At 30.1% G+C, this 23,409-nt stretch overlaps 1 protein-coding gene across 6 annotated transcripts in view; it reads left to right on the top strand.

Annotated features, from left to right (window-relative positions):
• The window catches only part of LOC130903921 (proton-coupled amino acid transporter 1-like), a 106,853-nt gene that overhangs the window by 59,140 nt on the left and 24,304 nt on the right, over positions 1-23,409 (top strand). For all 6 annotated transcript variants that reach the window (XM_057816307.1, XM_057816312.1, XM_057816310.1 and 3 more), the window contains 4 exons: positions 8,980-9,063; positions 14,382-14,516; positions 16,444-16,594; positions 23,076-23,285. In XM_057816307.1, coding sequence (XP_057672290.1) covers positions 8,980-9,063; positions 14,382-14,516; positions 16,444-16,594; positions 23,076-23,285 — 580 coding nt within the window. The remainder of the gene's footprint in view (positions 1-8,979; positions 9,064-14,381; positions 14,517-16,443; positions 16,595-23,075; positions 23,286-23,409) is intronic.

Genomic DNA, 23,409 nt, shown 5'->3' with positions numbered 1-23,409 from the left:
TAGAAGTTAATGAATAATGTTCATTGTTTATATGCATATATATCAGATATATTGCAATAAAAACGTCTGACAATAAAATTTAATTTGTAGCTTGTATGTCATTATGTAAGACTAAAAGAGAGAATTTAATTTAGGAATACAATCAATAAAACTATCCAGATAATGTTCATTAAATGGAACATTTTAATTAAACGATTGTTTGCATTATTAAAAAAGTATATTACTAACATTACTGCTGTTCATATAATTTTTCTAGTGAATAATTAGGAATATTGGTCGTAGCATTAATTTCTAACTTAAAAAAAATCAATTAAAAATGTTCGTCAGAGCTTTGGTTACAATTTTTCTTCTGGTTTATTGATTAGAGGTATATTTAAAAAGTCATTAAACATTATCTATTGATGAAAATTGTTATAGTCCAGGAGGAATCGGCGTAAGAGTACCGAAAACTATTCCACCCCAATTTTTTTATGCTTTTTTTATCCTCTTTAAATTGTCCTACTGTACAGATTTTTTTTATATCCTTCATTGAAATACAAATAAAAAAGGCCTTATGACTTTTCACTTTTAATATTTTTGGAGATATGAATTCAGGATTCGAAATAATTGGAAACTGAATTATCCAACGGCTGTATTACAAAATTGCACAATAACACAACAATCAATTTTTTGAGGAAGTGATCGAAGAGATGAAATACATATTGCACGATATAACATAACAATTGAGCGAAAAAAAAATTTTTGCATCTTTGATTTTTTGTAGAATATCTCATCAATCGACTTTACTTAAACTTGAAGTTTGGAAAATTTTCTACAGAAAATATATCAATAACTTTTCACCATTTGTGGGAAAATCAAATCCTAAGATTGTAATTTCAAATTGTTATGAATAGCGCCGTTTTTTAGATTTATTGATTGATTGATTTTGATTTTACGACTATTTTATTTTAAAATTAGTTTTTTAATCATTTTTGGAAGATAAAGTAAAAAGTTTAGATTTAGGTGCATTTATACTTGTTGCTAACATTCCCAATGAATTTTTCTTGACTCATTGTAATAGTCGTAAACCTTCGACAAAAATTTCAATAGTTAAGTATGCTTTTGTATATTTTTTTCATATTTTTTGATATCTCTCATAACCATCGCATTGAAAACAACAACAAAAAATTTAATACGTTATGAACACATACATTTGTATAATTATTTATTATGTATTATTATTTCTCACAGTACTGGATACTATCAGAAAAGGAAGTACTTTATTTTTGGAATTTTCTGTGTCTTATTCAACGTTTGATTTCAATATTCGACATATCGTTGATGAATACCTAATTCGACTTCTCAAAAATCACAGTTCTGTGAAAGTTTTCTTTTCAATTTACCATTTTGGATGGTGTGAATCCAATAAGAACTATTTTTTCAAATGGATTAACTTTATCCTATATTCATGAAAGACCGCTTTTCGCGTACTTTGAAGCCGTGGTAATTTTGGCGGGAAATTTATCGATGAAGACCTTGTTCCAGAATCACCAGAAAAACGTCTTTACAAAAATAGTACGAAAGGTGTTCCTATAATTTAGCCCTTTTTGTCTCTCTTTGTATAAAGACTAATTAAGGGGAGAATTACGATCAATTGTAGCGTATGTTTTTCAAATATTCATAAGTATTTACTTAGACTGAACAAGATAGTCTAACTTCGAAAATGAACTGAAATATTTGTAAGAAATTTGATAAACATACTCAAAAATCTGATGTGTTTGACAATCCTATAGCTGAATGCACTCCTGTATAACTTCTAGGCATCAACAGAAGAAGCGGTTCAATGTCTGCTTGCAACACCTCATTCCAAGTAACTTCCACTTGATGTATTATAACTGCGCCAGACTCCGTAGGGATTGGTATAAATTGGACAGTCTCCTTAGCATCATCTCCACCACATATTTTTTTCGATATTATTATTATAGCTTGCTCTAAATATGGTCATATTACATCTTATCTGCTAGTAAAGTGACAAACTTCTCTTGTGTAATAAAAATACTTATAACGATATTTGTTAAGAATGATTAGAGAAAATATACAAAGTTATAATGATTGGTTCCTTTGTCTACGAAGAAATTGGGCTAAGAAATCTGAATTAGTTATGCTCTTGAAGAAGACACAAGAAGGAAATTGGATATAAACATGGTTATTGTTGTTACTTATGTTTATCAAAAAATATATTCATTCAACAAAAGTTTTACGTATTTCTCGTAATGCGATTCTGTTTATTGTTTGAATCCGACTGATTCATGATTGCTGACCTTGGTTGTAGGTTTGTTAACGCTATTATTGTCCAGTTACTGGATCTTTAGTTATATTTTTTGACTCTCATACGAAAGCTCCAATCAAACAGTAACCAAATGAATACGCCATAAAGTAGAACAGGAGAACATAATTTCATTATATCCTTATCTATGTTCCTTGGTATCCAATTATGTATGTCCAAACTTCAAACGGCTGAAAAAACTGAGGACTTCATTATTCCAAATAAATTTATGTCTGAAGAACTGATTATGCAATAATTTCTAGTATTTAATTTGTTTCTACATAGAATAGGCTGTTCTATATTTTTTTGCTTAAGGATAGAAGATACTAGTTGTACCTTGTTTACTTCAATAAGTTGATACAAATTATTTATCTGTTCATCATTGATGAGACGGTGGGAAATTATAGAAATTTATCCTTACTGAACACATTGTTTACCCTACCACTACACCAACATTCACAATTACACTGTCTGATGCGGCAATCGATAACCAAGTTGTATTTTTCTAAGTCTGAACGTAAACTAAACCTATTAACTTGACATTCAATTTACCTTTTCTGGAGAAGATAACTTAGTAATCGAAACGCGCTTCATATAAGGTAGCTGTGGTGTTGATGAGGGATGATGTAAACACTATAAATATCACCAACGGTTGCATAAATTCCAACTTAAGTTTACCCTAGTTTCGATTCGTGTAACTCGACATAGTCTTAAATTATTTGCTTCATTCGTTCAATCAGAAATCATAAGAAGTTCACTCTGGAATAAATTAAAACAAAATCCTGTTTAATGAAGCTTGCTTGCTTTATGCTCATTTTTAAGAGAAATTAATATATATTGAATAATTCAATGAATTGACATCTGGGTTTTTCTAAAATTGTCAAAACAAAAAGCTTTTGTGATCTTGCAAGATAGGGTGAATAAGTGTTCGAGCTGTTGCAACTATTTACAGCAGGAAGCCAATTTCGGGATGGGAATTCCGTTTGGAATAATAGTGGAATAGTTTCAGAGAGACATGAATAAGAAAGCGGATTATTATAGATATTGTTGGTAATTGGGTGTCAATATGCGTAGCAATATGTGTATTAGTTAAAATCATCCTCATGCTAGTAATTTTTACAGTGGCACATTTGTAATTGTGACAAGAGCAGAATTGTGCCCTATCAAAATGTTCGTTTGCTCTATGGCAAAATTAACCTTCATTTTAGCTGTACTACTATTACGGTTATATGTACGTGGACAGAAGATGTTAGAACATCAAGCGACTATGTAGCTCTGCGCAACCGTTTTTCAACCACGCGTGTAATTGCTGACTAATTGTTTGGAGAAGAAGGTAGATGTGTAACGACGCGAACACTGTTATGCACACGACAGTTGTAGAAGCTGTATAATGCGACGTACTCATAACATTGAATTTGCTATTCAAAGACAAGTGTGTAACCCTTTTGGAGTCATGGCTTAGACTGATTGGGTGCGCATGATGGTCGTAGAAGCTGCTATAGAGTACGACGTAATATTGAATTTGCTGTTTAAAGGCAAGTGTGTAGCTTTTCTGGAGTCATGGTTTAGAGGATTATTTCTTCTTCTCTCTTCCTATCAAATTGTTTGCTAATCACTTGATCTATGTGAATCCGTTAGTAACAATTTGGAATTAACTACGAAAGAAGAAAAAATCAAGGAATTGGTAATTGATAACCGATAAAAAAATATGTAAAAAAAACATGCAACCGACAGTTGCTAAGTTGATAATAAATCATAGCGTAAAAAACTGAGAACACGCTTTAATAGTTGATTGAATAATTAATTTTTGATTTGCCTTCAAAAATAATTTGGTATAAAGCTGGTAGAAAATTGTAATAAAATTTTCTAAATAATATTATAATTTACTCCTTATTTAAGTAAACTGCTTTTAATCACAAAAGGAATGGTATTAATTTATACTCAAGTAATTTATTTATTCACTATTCACTAAAACTTTTACGTTAAACTATTCACTTATATTTATGTAGACACTTGACATTTAATTTATTTAAATACACCTCTCAGTACACTTGTAACTGGTGAAATGTTTTCACTGTGAGTTCAAATTTTTGACTGACCTACGAATGACTAAATAGTATATTAAAATTACATTCTCGAACTTTCGGCACTTGAAAATCTTTGTTTTACCATGAATGTCTTTATAAAAACTGTCTCCAAAAAAGGTGAAGTAAACAGGTCACAAAAAATACGAACAAATTCTAGGCGCATCCACCACAGTTTTTATAAATTAAGCAGCGGTACTGGAACTTCTTTCATCTTTTCTTTGCAGGGAGTTATAAAATAAATTACTTGGTAAAATATTTTTTCATTGTAGTTTTACCTATTAACTAGATTTTCCATTCATTTGGAGACCATGTAGATATTTCTTTAGTCAAGCCTCAATAATATATAATATTTGAAAGTGTCTTCAACTTCCATTTTGTTAAAACTGAAATTTGTCTAAATATCAATTTTTACCTGTGTTCTGAAACTAATTTATTATAAAAATAGACCGAGAATCCAGACGATTTAACAAAAAATGTATATATAATATTAGTACTCGAATTGATAATACATGAAAAGAAAAGAAGTGTAATATATACAACCAAAGAAAGTATTGAAAAAATATTGTATTTGTCAGAAATATTCGGTCGTATGAAAATGGTATGGAATATGATAGATCAATGATTTCTTATCTTTTGACCAATTTTTATTAATAAACATTTGTTTCTTTCGATAAAAATTTTTTTCACTATTATTATTACAACCTTTTATTTTATCGTTTAGTCATATATTAATAATAAATAATATTTTTGACCTATATCTTCATTTATTTTACTGAGATAATTAGATTATTATCAGTTTAACAAAGTGAAATTCTTGAAAGATTTAATTCAAATATTCATAAAAATGACTGTATTTGAGTATTACTAGTTATAATGGAATTTAACTTTACTACATAACATTTATTTATATTCCTATTATTTACATTAATACTCAAATAATGTTGAAACATTATATATTCAATTTATTTTTCATAAGAGCGATAACAAGCGACAAGACATATAATGATATGAAAATATGCGGAACTAGGATTTACTTGAATATATAACTATTGTCATTTTCCATTATTTTGTTTCTATTATAAATCTAGCTGAATTTTATCTTATTAAATGTTCTGATGAAGAAATCAAATTATTAATTTATATTTATTTTCTGGCCAAATTACAATGAGGTACGATGGGGCCAGATTGCTCATATTATTGTTGCCTGATCCAACATAAAAATTTAATAAGGGATTATTCTAGTAAGCAGCGATTTCCTAGCAAGTGAATATCTGTTAGAATGGAAGTGCTTTCATTAAATTTGTAATACAAACCGATATAATATATAACTTGTTGTTCAAGTTTTATTATTTGGCAAGCACAATACGATTTACGGTTTGCGAGGGGCTTTATTGTTCCATATACCCTCCTTGAATATCAATACAATTTCAGTGATGTTCTAATTTGAAGATTCAATTCTTGAAATTAGGATAAGGAAGACTATGGAGAGATTCTTCCATGGCTGCTATTACCTTTCGCTTTATTGCATTAGTTTTTCCTACAGAGTTTTTTATTATTTAGTGAGGGTAGCTAGATGTTTGACGAATAGGCTACTCAAAAATTCTCTTAATCCCTTCTAAGGTGCTTAATTAATAACTTTGGTTAAAATATCTAGGGCATCTACTTAATCTATATTGGTTAATCGTTGATCTTACATAATCATATTCTCTATTTTTTTTGTTATACGACCTTTATACAAATGGGTGAAAATATAAAAATTTATTCAATAATATTACATTAATAGAAATAATCTAGTTTGTTAGCAATGATTACAGATTGAAAAATATTATTAGAATATGCTTGAAAGAGGTGGAAAAATGTCACATACTGTTGTTGAAATAACGTACCTTATAACGTTTAAGACATGTTTAGTGGGATCACAGAAATAATAATAAAAAGAGTGAAAATAGAAACTAGAAGTAACTGAGTGAATCAAGTCTATTAAAAACAATTAAAAATATTTTTGCTGCATAAACCCCAATCTATTATAATCTTTAGTGAGATTGGCTTATACAAGGAAACTCAAGAAATAAAAATGAGTATAAAAAATAGATTTTGAGAAGAGTAATGAGAAAATTTCATGAAAACAGTATGAACAGGTGGTTCGAAACCAAAAATTAAGATTCTTAAATATCAGCACGACGCTGTCAGAGTATTTACTCGTCATGGGTCTTGCAAAAAGTAATAAGTGAAGTAAATAAAGTATGAACCAGTAAATGTAAGAGATCGGGGTGACTGAAGGTATCCATTAGCAGGGTCGCAGGAACTGATGCAGTGATTATTGCTGGGATTGAGAATTACCAAAGAATAACACTATACAACCACAAGGGCGGATCCAGGGTCTAGACAAATGGAGGGTCATTAGTATTAGGACAAGTATTCCCACAAAGACATGGCATTTTATGCCTTTTACCCACAAAATATGATTTAATTACGTTGTTTTTGACATATTAATTAGTTTATGTCAGAATCTTCAACTTCTTGGTGTTGATTTCCTTAGCATTTTATTTTTGTTTTATTAAGTATTGTTTAGATATTCGAAATATTTGCGGGTATTGGCTCCCTTTATCCACGGTGTAAAATAATTCGTACTTTTACATCTTCCCACTTACGCCCTTTTATAAGAAACAAAAAATTAACTTAATTAATCAGGGTTTAGGGGGGAGTTCATGACTCCCATGACCCCCCCCTGGATCCACACTTGTATAACCATAACATTATAAATAAGTTCACGGCATCAAAACATGTTGTATCCTAGTGCTACTTATATGTATTATCATTTAACAGGTATATTTTTATTATAAAACCCAACAAAAATATTGACATTATGTATGTAGTGTATAATATTGAATATGTGGTGAAAAATTTTGGTTGGTATATCTAGTTTATACGATGGAATAAAAAAAACTTTTAAAAACTCCATAAAGCGGTGAAAAACGCACCAATTAGTCGGAAAGGTTGACATAGGAAATTTCGGTGTATGTTAGTGCCCAGACACAAATATTGACCTGAAGATGACTAAGTATTGGAATTAACTTCTAATGTATTTTAATACCTAATATTAATTGGCATAAGAATAATCTTTCATTATTATGCAGCGATCATGTATGATAGCCATTAATATATGAGCGTCTCGTAGGATACGAACCGCAGGCGAGTGTCGTATATAATGTGCGAGTATATTAGTGGTTTTCACATGAAAGTTGCATACATTATTTTTTCTATACTCATCAATGAGTATATTTCAATTGATAATTTTCATTTATTATAGAAAAACGGCACGGTGAAAGGAATTGCGGCAAATAAATTCAAATCATTTGTAGATGTGTATTCTTCAATCTTCGTTTATGTAATAATTATTTATAGTAGAATTCCTAACATTCTGTTCGGATAGCTGTTAAATATTTGTTTAATTCCTATTCCTATTATAAATTAAAACGAAAATTATCAGGTTTCTTTCTAACAACCTACTATTTTCATCTGGTATAAATAGTTTGCATTTTTTACAACGTTCAACTGTTTTAGAATATTTTAATATATATTTTAATATACCAATATCAACCTCATATTTATAACTAACTCCATTATCGAAAAAAGTAGTTTGTAATTCTTTAGAATAAAATATAGAAACTTTCCTTGAAAATTTAATTATAAATTATATAAAATCATTATATAATTATAAATAAATTTATTTTAGATAAAGTTACTTTCAAAAATCAAACTTATTTGACAGTTATGTGTGTCACTGTACTCACTAAAACTTCAATATTATAAACAGAACAGCAAACTATGATTCGTTATATTATTGTAACGGATACCGACATGACTTGAATTGAATGTATTTTGCAAAACAGGTTGTGAGTACAACTTCAGCGCACATTTCTTGACTCAGAAGTATTGTCTATTTTCTTATGATATTCTCACTAAAATTTAATATAATTACCAAATTAGGTACAAAGCCTTACAAAAGCAATGTAGAAGGAAACCGATTTTTCAATACATCGTCCGCAATCTGATAAAATTGTACGTTATATCCAGTACATCTCTTTAACCATCAATATTTTTCACTCTTTATATTTTTGGTTTCTTCTTAAAGCCATGATCTATAACATCATCTGTTCAAATCATGCAGAAAGTTTATAATTTTGTTATTTCAATAACCAATAATAAGTTATTCGTAGATTTTGTTGTACGCAATACCCTGTAACAACAACCGAAGACAGACTCAGATTTGCTGCTGCCACAAATTTCTCATCCTCTGTCAATTCATCACCTTTTATTTACATTATCGAGACAAGTCTGCTCTTCATATGATCTACATGTTTTGATCATACGTAAATGATACTTGAACTGCACCTTATATTGTTAAATTTGATTTCGCACAGTTAATTACTGGAACATGTCAGTTAATTATCATAGATGATTGAATCCGCAGTTTCAAACACGTTGTTGTGTTATTCGTTCAATGGCAAATTCCTCAAATTTGCTGAAATATGAAGTTCGTGGGAATAAATTGTTGTTAATATTGTATTACTTCTATTGTTACAGAATGGAGTTACATCATAGTCAGAACAATTACGACGTTGAAAGCAACAAATCACCATGGTACGGTTCAAAGACAAGTTGTACTAGGTAAGAAACAAGAATTGGTACTCATTCGATTAAGTAATAAATTGATAAATATGAATACATCATTCCATGATGTATTCATTGACAACGTCTCACTAAATTTATACTAAAAATTTATTTTCAAATAACTTTTTTTTTTAATTGGGTATTATGAGAATATAATACGGCTATTGTAAAAATTGGTTAATTTTGATATACCTTCCAGAAACTATTGGTTTCCTATACCAGTCAATTAAAATTTTATTATCTTCGTTTCTTATAAATTGGTATCAAGAAAAGATAACGATTTTTAAATATTTTCCTTTTCTATAGTAAATTGTATATAGGTATCGAAACTATTGAAGTAAAATAGTAAATTATCAATTTCATTATTTGGAAAGGATAATGTTATATATGCAGGTTCTCCAAAAACTATGTCTATTGGACAATCTAAGCCGAGATAAGTTAAAAAATCTTGAGGCAATCATGACAAAAATGACATAGACTTCGAAAAAGGTTTGCTATACTGTTCTTTCTATGTTTGGCTATCGATATATACAAAAATTGCTTAAAATAAAAGAAAAATAATAAAGATAACTGTAATTTTGTAAGCAATATGAAAAGCAAACTTAAAAAGATATAAGAAAAACTTGCCAGCGAATATAAAGAATAATATGACCTATTAGATTTACTCTGATTTAAACACTTTAAAAATGTAGATAAATTGAGGAGATCTTTCGAATTTTTCGAATGGATTGGGAGGTCAATAGCAAATTAATTTCCTCAAAAACTCGATAAGTTATCCCTATTGATATAACTATCCCCTATTTTCAAGAGACGAATACTAATACAGACATTACCAGTATATTGTATCTCAAATGCACTTTCATTCATTACAAATGTTACCTTATTATGTGCATCTGAGAAAACACTTACGTAGTGCCTCCAAATGCCTTGTGATTTTATCAGCATCAATTTTCATAAATAATGTGGGCTAATGCAACTTTGTCATGTATCATAGATCGTGCTGAACACGATTGTGTAAGAAGAGTGATTATTGTGTTGAGCTATATTATGTCCTCCTCACAAATAGAAACAATTAGACCACAACGTATACAAAATGTGATACCGACCTTGAATCTACTTTATATGAAAGACACAATAAACCCAAATTTCAAATAGGAAGTATGGATTGGTGTTTTATCATGTGGAAAGTATATTCTCTTCATATTTTATAGTATCCCATTTCATTGCAAAAATAAGCATTATGAGAATGAAAATATAGAATAATAGTAATTGTTAATTCTATTTCCTCTTTCCCAGTTTAATCTTTGTTACAATAATCTGTGTTATCTTCTGAAGGTTTCTTGTTATCTATATTTATTCTTTCCTTCGAAACACCTGAAAGTAAATTCTCTGGTTCCATAAACTTTATGTTTGACTGCACAATGTCAAATTTTGGTGAATGTGTATCTTCCAAAGAAGCTTTTTGTACTGAATTACATAATTAGGTTTAATGAAGTGCAGTGATGAATAAATAAGTCTTCAAAATATTATACATAGATAGAAGAGAGCAAGATAATCTTGACAAACGTATAATTAAATGTTCAGGAATCACGAGAGAACTAGTCACTATTTAATTTTGACTAGGCTGCGACAAATAAATTACTCGAATGATACAATGGAATATGCTCATTAGACTTAAAAAAAATCAGTGGATTCCGAACTTCACAATACAGGTCAAAAATATTCGTCCCTCCCGCTAAATTGAAGTTCCAAAAATTAGAAGAGACTTTTGAACAAGCATAGTTGGTAATATTTGGAGACGATAATCACTTTTTTACCGGTATACCATTTTGATAAATTTAATACAACATATAAATATTTGTTTAATATGGAACCCATGTAATTAAAATTCCTTTTGGGAATAATAAACGTTACTTTATTTATATATAACTATTCACATCTCAAAATTTTGAAATCTAAAACACGTTAATTCCACTTATTACGTAGTACTAATAATTATCTAGACTTTTGTTTATTTATGTCATGTAAAACACAAACATTTCACCGAGGCTTCATAATATCTATAAATAAATAAGGACAAAATAATGGTTCCAATTTATCCAGTAAATTATATCTAAGTAATAAATTTAAGAAGCATATCCCAATTAAATATGTTGTATACTAGGCCATATTAGTCAATTACGTGGGTAAACATAACACCAAAAAATAATAGAGCTACAACATTGCGAAACTCGGAGAAATGAAATCACAATTGTAACCGATGCTTATGTAATAGACGAGAAAAAGTATGCTCAAACAAACCTCAATAACGTTCTTTCAAAAGTTAGCTACTGCAAGGAATCATTTTGTTCAGCCGACACAAATGCCATTTTATGAAGTGATGCTGGATGCACAAAATTTAGGCAGTTAATTTAGATGCCCTCAAATATAGTTTGATGGCAAGTTTGTGAAAAATATTACATAATAAATTCTAAGTAAACTTAGAGAACGATAAAAAAACTAAACTTACAGCTATCCCACAATTGATTGTGTTCTTAATTTCAGAGCAATCATACATACTAACCTATGAGCCTTTGTAAGGCTATCGATATGCTGGAGCAGATTCGTTTATTACACAGGCTAATACCGTATTTATGCTACATTCGGTTAATCGAAAAGATTTGTAAATATGTTCACTTGTCTCCCTCAGTTCCTTAGACTGAAAGTTACAGTTTCTAGGAGAAGTCTAGTTACTTTTGACGTAAGAGACAACCTGTTCATCAGGCTTCAATAGCGAGGCTGCTGCAGATATAATTATTTCCATTTATTCACTGACCAATTTTTCTTGTTCATTTTTCGTAGCTTTGCTATTTTCAAATTTAAACTGGCCACAAAATATTGAATCAGATTTGACGTTAGGAATTTGTTTGATTTACTTATAAAATTTTTTTAGAGGTAATATTAATTTATAAAATATTATGACTTTTCTATTCTATTCTTAAACTAAATTGTTTCTTGATGGAGTGAGGTAATTGTTTTCTCAAGAAAATTTAATTGACCCACTTAAAAAAATAAGAAAACTTTGCTCATTATTCTAAAAGCTCATAAATTCAGCTAAATGAATATTATACAGTTTAAAATGATTTTCATGAAATTTTCAATACAGTTCACATACATAACTTACATAGAAACTCTTCGCATTATAGTTGATTATTATTTATTGGTTGCAAATTATTTGAGTAACTATTCTAGGTATTAAATTAGTTGTAGAATAATTTTTTCACATCTTTATGATGCTTTTGAAATAAGAGGAAACTATTATCGCTACAATGGTTACAAGATATTTAAACTATTGTGAAGCGGCAACTTCCGTATTAGTATGGACTTTATCTTTAACTGCAGAATAACTATTCAAAAAGAATGAAATAGCATGCAACATTTGATCATAACTACTAATAACATTAATAAACTAAAAAGCTCACACTGGGACCCAAAAAAGGGACTTAGGACAAATTTTTGATTCATATTCACTGACAGAAATTAATATCACAAAAAGAGTAGAACATTCGAATTTCCTATTATTATTTATTCAATTCAACTAGATATATGAAAGATTTAATCTCATATGTGATAAACTGCTGCAGAACTTCTTTTTATATTAGATAAAGAATTAATAAGAAATCAAGTTGCGAAGGAGTAACATGGAACCAATAGACCTGATAACAAAACTAGATGGAAAACTACTAGGAGATCAATTTAAAAATGAAATCACTTGAAAAAGATATCTATTTCTTGTTAGAGTCACAGATCAGACACTTTATTTTGATCAAGACTGAAATAAGTCGAATCGTCAATTTTTTTCTGTATTGAAAAAACTAATTAGCAGACCTAGCATTTAGAAGCATAAATATATTACAAGGTCTATATATATGGCATTTATTTTTGTTCTTATTTTAATTCATTTTTTAATATATTCAATCACACGTGTCGAAATAATATTTACTTACGTTTCTAAATAGACTTGATTTTATGTCTCTTTTGTTATAAAATCAGTTTGGTTATTAATTTTTGAAAGACAGATAAAAATTTGATGTTTCGAATACTTTTAGTCTTAATATTTTCCACTTATTTAGGTTGACAATTTTATGGATTTTGATCAATTTGGAATGATAATATGAGTGACTTGACTGAAACGGATTGAAAACGTATCTAGGAGCCTCCTCTAAATGAAATAAAACCTAACTGATAACGGATTAGCTTTTTCTGAATCGAAATTATTATCCAAGCATATTAATTTTCCTTCCAAAACTGCATAGAATAACTACAAATTTAGCTCAGTGAGATCTAGTACAATGTCCAAAAGTGCCCGGTATTGTTAAATTAAATACAATATTGTGTGGTTTGTTCCAGTGGGTAGTCTATTCTTCTTATTATAAATGTGACATATGAGGAATTGCTGTCAGGTGTGGGCTATTTTTAAGAAGAAGCAGAAAAATTCCTCGTTACGTTTTTAAGCTTGGAAGAATGTGTTGTAGACAAAGGTACTAGTGGATATTGTTGGAAATCGAATTCAAAGTGTGAGACGTTATTGTTCAATATGCAAGATTCATAGGTCAATGTTGCGCACGGTTCCTCTAAGGCAGCGTTTCCCAACCTTTTTTAGCCACGGACCCCTAGGAAATCAAGCACAGTTTTCACGGGCTCACTTAACAAAATAAACAGCAAAAAAAACTCGGATTAGGTATTTATTTTAGTTATTTCAGATACAAAATAGGTACTGTTTATTATGGGAAAAATTTGATGTGAAGTTTGCTGTTGCTTTTTTGCTAAACTAAATCAGTGATATTCGGGTTGATGTTGCTACTAAGTTGTAATCTCAAATCAGATTCTACTTGTTATCTGTTTCTGTATCTGTTTTTTGTATATAGAAGAGTAGAGAATGCCTTTTCACATATGTATGTGGTTGAAAAAAGCAGTAAATGCGTCAGTGCTTCGCCCGATATCTCTTTATAATCTGTATTTAGATTCACCCAAAAACTTGATAATGAAGATTCTTTGAAATTGCATTTCAACGCTGACTAACAGGATATTTCTATCAATTGGTTTTTCTGTGCCGCTGTCAAGCCAGTAATATCAGTAACATCCGTGTTGAAAGGGTCACTTGAAGATTCTGTTCGGTAAGTTATGTAACGAGAATACAGCGAGACTCGAAGAGTCATACTATTTTTCTACGAATCTGGTATCATGAATATAATCTCTAAAACACCGTTTAAATTGTATACTTGCTTTACTATTACTAAGATGTAATAATATTGATATATTTCATTTAATTCCAGTGGCAATGACGAAATGATGTTCCAGTCTACCGAAGAAATATTAAAACAATCAGATCCTAAGAAGAAGGGACACCTTTCTAGTCGAGATGCGAAAACTGGGGGTGGCCATGGTATTTCAGTGGAACATCCTACATCGTAAGTATTTTATTATTAAATAAATCCTATTTTTAACTACTGTTTGCTAAGATAAAAGATATTTGGTATAACATTTCATTATAAATAATTTGAATGGAATATAAATGTATTCGAACTATTTGCTTCACGTAATTTTCAATCAGAGTTGAGGTCCTAATAAACTATTATTTCTTTATCTCCATCTTGATAACCCCGACAAATCCATGTTTCAGCAATGGAGATTTTAGTAAATTTCCTATGTGCCCAAATCTTTTTTAAATCAAATATGATGGGAAGTGTGTAGAGACACACCATCTGTAGATCAAAGATTTCAGGGTTCCAGATATTTTTTTCCTAGTTCTCGCTAGTAAACTCAGTTTTCAAATACAGCTTTTCTACTTAGAAATTTCAATAGAAACATACTTCGTCCGTATTTAATCTATACTAGAATACAGAACTTATTTTTACTACGAAATAATGAGGTTTTAAAACTAAATACTGAAAAATAAATTAACAGACCTCATTGATTAGGTTTTTTCATCCCTATAAATAATACGAAAAAGACGAGTTCATTGTAGGAATAGAAATAATTTTCGGTGCCTTACACATTATGCTTACTTTATTGTGATTTCGTAATATGATTTGGTATACATAAATTCTACTGCTTGTTTCTTTGATAAATTATATTCTATTCCCGTGTCTATCAAACCCCTGTAGTTTTATTTGAGAAAACATATGTGGCTCACAAGAGGAAGCCTTAAAATTTGGACCGAGACTCACTAACCAGCTCATCATTATTTCGGTCAAACGTTTGATTGCTTGTTACAATGTTTTATATTGTAGATCAGTTGGTCTAATGACGAGTTTTGATTTGATTACAAAACCGAAAATGTTTACCAAACAGAAGTAGAGGACACATCTTTGACATCCTAAATGTGTCTTCTTTCTGTCCTTATACGAGGAGTTGTGATCTATAAATAAAACTTGGATAAAAGTAGTTTAAATTATTTTTATCAACCAACAACCCTAGTAGTCCACATAATGATGGGCTTAGCAATTATGGATGATTTCATATGTTTTCTGATTCATCAAGATAAACAAAAGCAAAGAAAAAAATGAGATATAAATTAAGGAAATCAATACTACTCAACAGTTTTTTTAGAAGCATGTTCATTTATATACTTGTTAAATAGCATATTTGGTAAAAGTAGCCATTGCATATGAAGTATTTTCAAAAATAAATTGAAATATTTCATAAATGAAATAAAACATTGTATTCACATTAGAAGTTCTCATTGATTTTGCTTTTTTCTTTTCGAAACTATATCAAAACACGTAAATAAAAAGTGACAGGTGGCACGACGCCATATGAAGAAATAAACTCTACGTTTCAGGTATATTTATTGATACATCGTTTTTAATTTTTTTATGGATCATAACGGTCAAAATTGAATTATGATCTTAGGTGGATTTTATACATCGTGAATTTCTTTGGAACTTTTTGTCAACTATCAACAAAACTCAATGTGTTTGATCCATGTTTTTCAACAGACATTGCAAACACGATCTCACCAAAGTCTCTATGTAGCAAGCTGTTATGTCGTAACGAGCTCAATTTAGTCATTGCTTGCAAATTTCATTGAGGGTAGGTTTATCACAACTAGTACTTTTTGGGGGAGTTTTATGATTTGATTCATTAGTAAAAACTTAATTATAGTATATTAACCATCTCAAGAAACAGTAAAAATATAAATTTCAATATATATAATCAAAATAAAACTCAATACTAAATGTGATAAAAAGGTATTATAAATATGTTTTAATATAAATTGAATCTTTCTCTTCCTCTACTAGTAGATGAAGAGCGTTGCTAAAAGAATAATAGAATAATAGAGATTTTACGAGAATTTATTAATTGAAAAATTATGAAATTATTTTCTAATTTCAGGTATTTGGAAACTCTCATGCATTTATTAAAAGGAAACGTAGGATCTGGTATATTTGCTATGGGCGATGCTATAAAAAATGCAGGCATTGTTCTAGGCCCTATAGTAGTTCTGATTTTGGGCTTAATATGTCTTCACTGTCAACATTTGTTGGTAAGTAATTAAATTCTAATTCCACTCCCAATAAAATATAAAATGAGAGTTGAGTTACATATATTTTAAAGTTGTCTTTGTATTACTTCCACCGACTTCAGAACAATGACAATCTATTTGCGAAGGTTAGTCATATATTCTATCACAATTTTCTGTCTCAACTTTGCAAGCTTTGTGGACAAATGTATATTTTTGATTTGAGGTCCATAGGCAAGGGATCTTGTGATCTGTCTGGTTAATCTATTCAGCCTGCCAACCCCAACCCTTGGAAAACGTTGGTTTGGAAAATGTCTCACACGTCATAATGTGAGGATGCCCTACCGTGTACATGTAGTTGGTCCTGTAAAAGGCCAACTAAGACATCGAAGTCCAATATGTCAGTAACTATTAGGTCAATAACGTCTTCTAATAAATGAGTATAAGAAGGTTCACTGAGATTTTTATCAAGGGACTGAATCTCGCTTCAAAAGCATGTTAAAAGTAGTTGACAATTCTCAATTCAAAGCAACTAAGTTCTATTGGCTGTGAAGAAGCTCATTGGAATGAATTTCCTTCTTCTATTGAAAATCATATCATATCTCAAAGTTAAAAAAACAATGTGTTTTCAATCTACTGACGGGATGACGATTATCAGATTCTATTCTAACGCACTGCTTACACTATCACAACACCAACACTTGCAATTAGAAAGGTAAACAGACTACCTTCAGTCTCTCAAGACGATAACTTATTGAAGTTATTGAAACGCGTGTTATTCAGTGTACTTCTGAGAATTACTATGATGGTGGTAGAAACAATGTGTTATTATGAATTACTATTATTTTGTGGTAGTCAGTGGAAATAATTTATAAAATAATATTAGATAATAATAACACATCACATACCATAAAAATTTTTTAGTCTTTTTAATTAAAAAATAAATATTTAGCTCTTGCTAATAATTTATTGCATTGTTGTTTACACTGGACAAATATTACAATATTTGGAAAATAAATTAAAAATTCTGCTATAGAGAAGATAAACAAACTATGGAATAACAAAATATATACATTTAATTAGAAAATTCCTAGAAATTGTTTTTACACACGTAAAATAAGAGATTTATCAATAATAAAAAGATAATAAGATAATAAGAACAAGTTTCCAATTTTAGGAGAATTTTTATTTCCTTTCGTAAATTCTAATGTATTTATAAATAATTTATATTGATATTTGGTTAAATTAAATCCTCTCTTATTTTTTTATATTTAGAAAAGTAATAGTAACTAACTAATATACGATATTCTGTTATGTTATGCCTATATCGTTTGATTATAACGCAATACTAAATCATTTGTTATAAGTAACATATACATATACATACGAGGTATGTCAAATATATGAAAATATGTGATTTCTACTATAATATAAGAATAACGTCGAAACAAGGCAGTGGTTACAACCATCTCACAACAAAAAGGTCACGTTCCTATATAATTTAGCTTGTTAACGCTCTTTTTCTGTTCTTGTATCTACACAGTTATTAGTTCTGGTATGGTTGATATTTCCTTTATTTCTGTCTTTTGTATGAGTATCTGCAGTTGGTATTGTTTCATTTCATGATTCCAATTCCCTATTCTGTATGCCGAATTGAACAAGCTCGAAGTACATTCATAAAATTTAAAAATGTATTTACATGTACCGACTTTGATCTTGATCTTAGACTGAGACTTGTGCGGTGCTACGTTTGGTCAGTGCTTCTTTACGGGATTGAGGGTTGGACCCTTAAAGTAAAAAACATCAACAAATTAGAGGCATTCGAAATGTGGGTATATCGTAGAATCCTGAAGATACCATGGACTGCCAAAGAAATGAAAGATTGCATATCTTAAATCAATCATATCTTAAATTTAAATCAAAATTAACGTGAGATAAATACCAATTTGAAATCATAATAACATATTCGATATTATTTTTTTTCAACAACCTCAATTTCTTAGAAATATACTAATATCAAGGTCAGAATGAAAAGGCTAATAACTTTTTCACAACATAATTATTTAATTACTACGCAGTCTGCGGTAGAAATAATGCTAGATTGAATTAATCATAAGACTCAATTGAAAAAATTTAATAATTTGTGTATTATGTTATGTTTATAACGTTATATTATAGAAATCGTTCAATATATTCTACATTTTATCAATAAATCATTTAGAGAATTGTTAGAAATTCAGATAAGGCAATAATTATTTTCTTCTCTTCCAACATTATCGAATCAATGTAGCTGTATATTTCATCATAGGCTTTAATTTCTCAAAGGTCATGAGAAAACATACACAAACATTTACTTTGTCAATATATTTCTCTCAAAAATCTTATGAAATCTAAAGTTCGCGTCTGGAAAATCCTGTCAACTCAAACGTAACAAATATCGGTTTTTAGAAAATACCTCGTTACGTTTAATACTATTTGCTTCAATTATAAATGTTGGTGTGAATAATAGTTTATTAATTTTCTCGTCGGTCATTTTACCCTTAAATCAGGAATTATTTTTCATTCTTTAATTTGATTATATATAAAAACATGTTTTTCGAAAGGGTGATTTTAAGGGAATCATGAATCATGTCGAAAACTCAATATTTCATCTAACAATTAAACGTAGCAGTTCACCCGTTAATTATTTTATCCAATAAAGTTATTTTCTTCGTGTACCATATGCTTCTAAATGCTACTACATAAGACACTGGGAAAGCAAGGGATTAATAAAATCATCCAAAAAATTTGACATCAATTCCTCATATTAACCTCGCGCAAAAAGTATGGATATTGATCATATTGAACTTGTGTAAGTTGTAATGTTTGGGAAAGACAATAAATTGACGTTTAGGGTGTTTGCAGACGAACTTTTGCAAAAACTGCTCTAGGTGGGATTATGTTGGACCACTCGGAGGAGTCTCATTCGATATGTCCATTGCGATTGCTCTGGATTTCCCATATTTCTCAATAGCAGCTCATTCGTTGTTGACATAGGCTAGGAAGTCCCCGGTTGATCTATATTTACAGAAGACGTAGGGGAGGGTGGGGCAAGTTGACGACTTTAAGGGAAATGCGTATAAATAATTGTTAAATTATACTATTTATTTTAATTAGGGGAATTTAAACGCCTTAATGTGTTAAGAATCAAACATATATTTCAAAAATTAAATCAAATATAAAACTGTAGAACATAACAAAAAAAGTATAATTTCTTACAACTTGCCCCATAGTGGGGTAAAATGACGAACATATAGGAGCAAGACAACTAATTATCACAAAAGTCACAAATAAATTCAATTTCCCCATCAAATTGACTACATAACTCATGCCACCACTTTTTACATTTATTACACATTATCCAGTCATCAATAGGGGGATCTTTATATTGTTCCATACATTCAGGGCAGAAAATCTCAGACTCTGGTTCTACCGTTTTTGATGTTTTCCAGCTATGGCTTCTTCTACGATAGTTTCTTTTACCATTGTTGATGTGTTTTCTTTTTGTGATTCACTGCTTCCAGCCTCAAATCCTATAATACTCAGTCTAATTTTTTTTGTTAATAAGGGCTCATTATTGCTTGAGTCATCGGCATGATTTTTAGGAATTTGGCGTTCATTGAATTTGGAAGTTGCAAAATCAACATCAACAACTTGAGGCTCTATTCCACACTTTTCAAAACTGTTTACTGCTGTCCCAACTGTGGCTGCTTTTAAATAGGCCACACCAAACAATTTAGCTACCTCTTTATCTGTTATTGCTTTTCCTGGATTGCTGACCATAAAATTCTCACAAGCTTGACTATAATAGGTTTTCATAGGGCCAAAAAAACTCACATCTAATGGTTGGAGTCGGTGAGTTGAGTGGGGTGGAAAGCTCACAGTTCTCCCTGCACAAATTTACCGCTTGAAGTGATCGATGAGAGGCATGATTGTCAAGTAACAGTAAAACTGGACTTGCTGGTGAAGGGTTTGCATACTTAATAAATGGTGAAGATATAAAATAAAAGTTTCATTTGTCATCCACCCGCTTTGTTGGGCAATTCCGTCGCTGTTGGGAGGACTACCATTCAGCCATTCCGGCCTTATTCTCACTCTTGGGAAGATAAACCAAGGTGGACGATATAATCCTTGAGCATTTAAGCAACAAACTATTATTATATTTTCACCACGTTCAGCGCTGGCAACTTTTGCTACTCTTCGGCTGCCGGTAGGAGACAAAATTTTGGGTTGTTTGGTTGGAACCGTTGAAAACCCGCTTTCATCAGCGTTGTAAATTTTATCCGGGGAAAATTGTATTTAAGTCTAACTTCTCTCAGCAAGTCGAAAAACTTGGTTACTTCCACTCTATTGAAGCTCATTAGTCGGCCTAAAGATGTTGACTCGGGACTTCTAAGACTTAAATTGTGTCTTTTCATAAATGAAATTAGCCAATCTTTACCGGCTAATTTAAGATCATTGTTAAACTGGTGCTTGATATTATTTACTTCCGCAAATTCGTAAGCTAGTTTTCGACATTCTTTTGATGTGAGACCATATGCCATCACATTAAATTCCTTTAAATAGTTAACCAATTCGATTTCTTGTTCATTACTAAATGTTCTTTTAAACCGACCACCAGAGGTTGGAAGATCTTCCACATTATTTTGTTTCCTAACAAATCTTCTTAAGGTTGCTTCTGGAATACTATATTGGATACTTGCAGAATTGACGGATTGATTGTCATGTTGGACAGCATGTAATACTGCGATTAGGCTGTCTTCTGACCAACTGCGCCTCTCAGTTTTTCTAATGTAGGTTCTCACCGTCTGAAAAGAGCAAAACATGTTAAATATTACAATATTAGATATTATGTACATATTAGGAGGCAAGTTGACGAATTCGTCATCTTGCCCGCGCCAACTTGCCCCTTTATAACCTAAAAGTTATTTTAGGAAACAAAACAAAACACAAACACATATTATGTTTTATCTATTGAAAGGTTTACACCTTAGGGCCTATAAATACGATATAAGTATGTATCTAAATGAACTTACCTTTCTTTTTGTTGCTAAACCTTATTTAAACTACGAAAATATTACAACCACAATAGCGTAATTTATCAACATGCTCTTAAGCGCCAACGAACAATACTGATAGATTCAGCTTGGAAATATTACAAGGTCGCCGGGTTATAGACCTTCTGCACCCATGGATGAAATTTAAAATATTTTTTCTTAGGAGATAAACGGTTAACTTGCTCCACTCTCCCCTATGATCGTTGATGATGTTAGCAAACTCAAGATATCTTAAGATTTGCTGGTTAACGACTTTTTCCATGACCTTGGCAATGGCTGGGACCAAAGCAATCGGTCGTTAGTTTTATAATAATAAAAAATTTCAACTTCACTCAATAGTGGATACTTCAGTTTATTAGAAAATAATCATATCCAAATAGAATTATAGAAAAGTTTGATTTTGAAGTTCTATAACATTCTGTTTTATATGAAAGTTGAGTTAATCAATTAACGCGATATTATTAAATATGTCACCAATATTTTGTTGAATAATATATTGTCTTCAACAGCCAGAAAATATGTAGAAGTCATCAGATTTATTAGAATTTAATGTAAATTTGATTAGAATATCTCATTTAAACAGAGGAACAATCAGAGTAAATTGAATGAAGTCTGGTAAAAATCGACATATTCCAAAATTTTTCTTTTGTATTCATAATTATATAATAAAAATTATCGACAAAGTATCCCAGAGAAGCATCGATGTGTTCGTTACTTATAATTCGTCATGCCAACAAGGATCAATGAACCCGTACAGTATGGGTGCTGGAAATTGGGGTTGCAATGTGACTGTCTAATTTGGATTATGATTATGGAGACGAAGAAAATAAAAATGCAGTTCTTTTCATAATTCGTAGCTCTTGTAAACATTCACATATTTGCAAATCATTTGAAATAAAAAATGTTTAAAACAGTTTTTCCAAATAGTACGGAAAAAATGTCAATTTCTCAAGTTTTCTCACCTAATATATGATTAATTTAGATTAGAATATACCTAATATTCAAGTGAAAAATTCCGCAATTTCACGTATAGGTAAGTGATATAACAAATAACATGATATAATAAACAAATATGAATTATAGAGATTGCTATTAAATAATGAAGTAATGAATAATATGATTTATTCATGATTATATATATTTTGAAAAAATGCAGAGTTTATACGGCATACTATTTATCGGAATTTTACCTTGCATTATATGAATAATGTAAATTTCATTCTCATCAGTAGCAAAATTAACTTGAAGAAAACTGAAACTGGGACATTTGACGTTGGATAATCTAAGAAGCGGATGATAGCTGTTATGAGGCTTTTCAAACAACATTTATTGGTTAAGATTTTCATGTTATACTAGTGTAATAATTTGACATGAAATTTCGATGATATCAATTTTATTATTAATTTCAGTTGAATGCCGCCAAAACTCTCCAGACTAGACATAAAATTAAGCAATCTCCTGATTTTGCAGAAACTGTCGAATTATGTTTCGAAAAAGGACCATCTAAACTATCTCGTATGTCGGTATTTGCCAGGAAAACAGTAAATGTGTTTTTGTGCATTACACAACTTGGATTTTGCTGTGTTTATTTTGTTTTCATATCCGACAACATGAAACAGGTAAGATGAATAATTCTTTATCAATAAAATATTTTTGTTAGCATTTTTATACAAATTAAAATTTACGATTGATATATGAACTCATATTTCATTATAACAAACGAACATTTTGGGTTTTAAAAAT

The sequence above is a fragment of the Diorhabda carinulata genome, chromosome 2, assembly GCF_026250575.1.
Source record: "Diorhabda carinulata isolate Delta chromosome 2, icDioCari1.1, whole genome shotgun sequence".
Lineage (NCBI taxonomy): Eukaryota > Metazoa > Arthropoda > Insecta > Coleoptera > Chrysomelidae > Diorhabda > Diorhabda carinulata.
The sequence above is the reverse complement of the archived record's forward strand: the minus strand, read 5'-3'. Positions and strand labels throughout refer to the sequence as shown.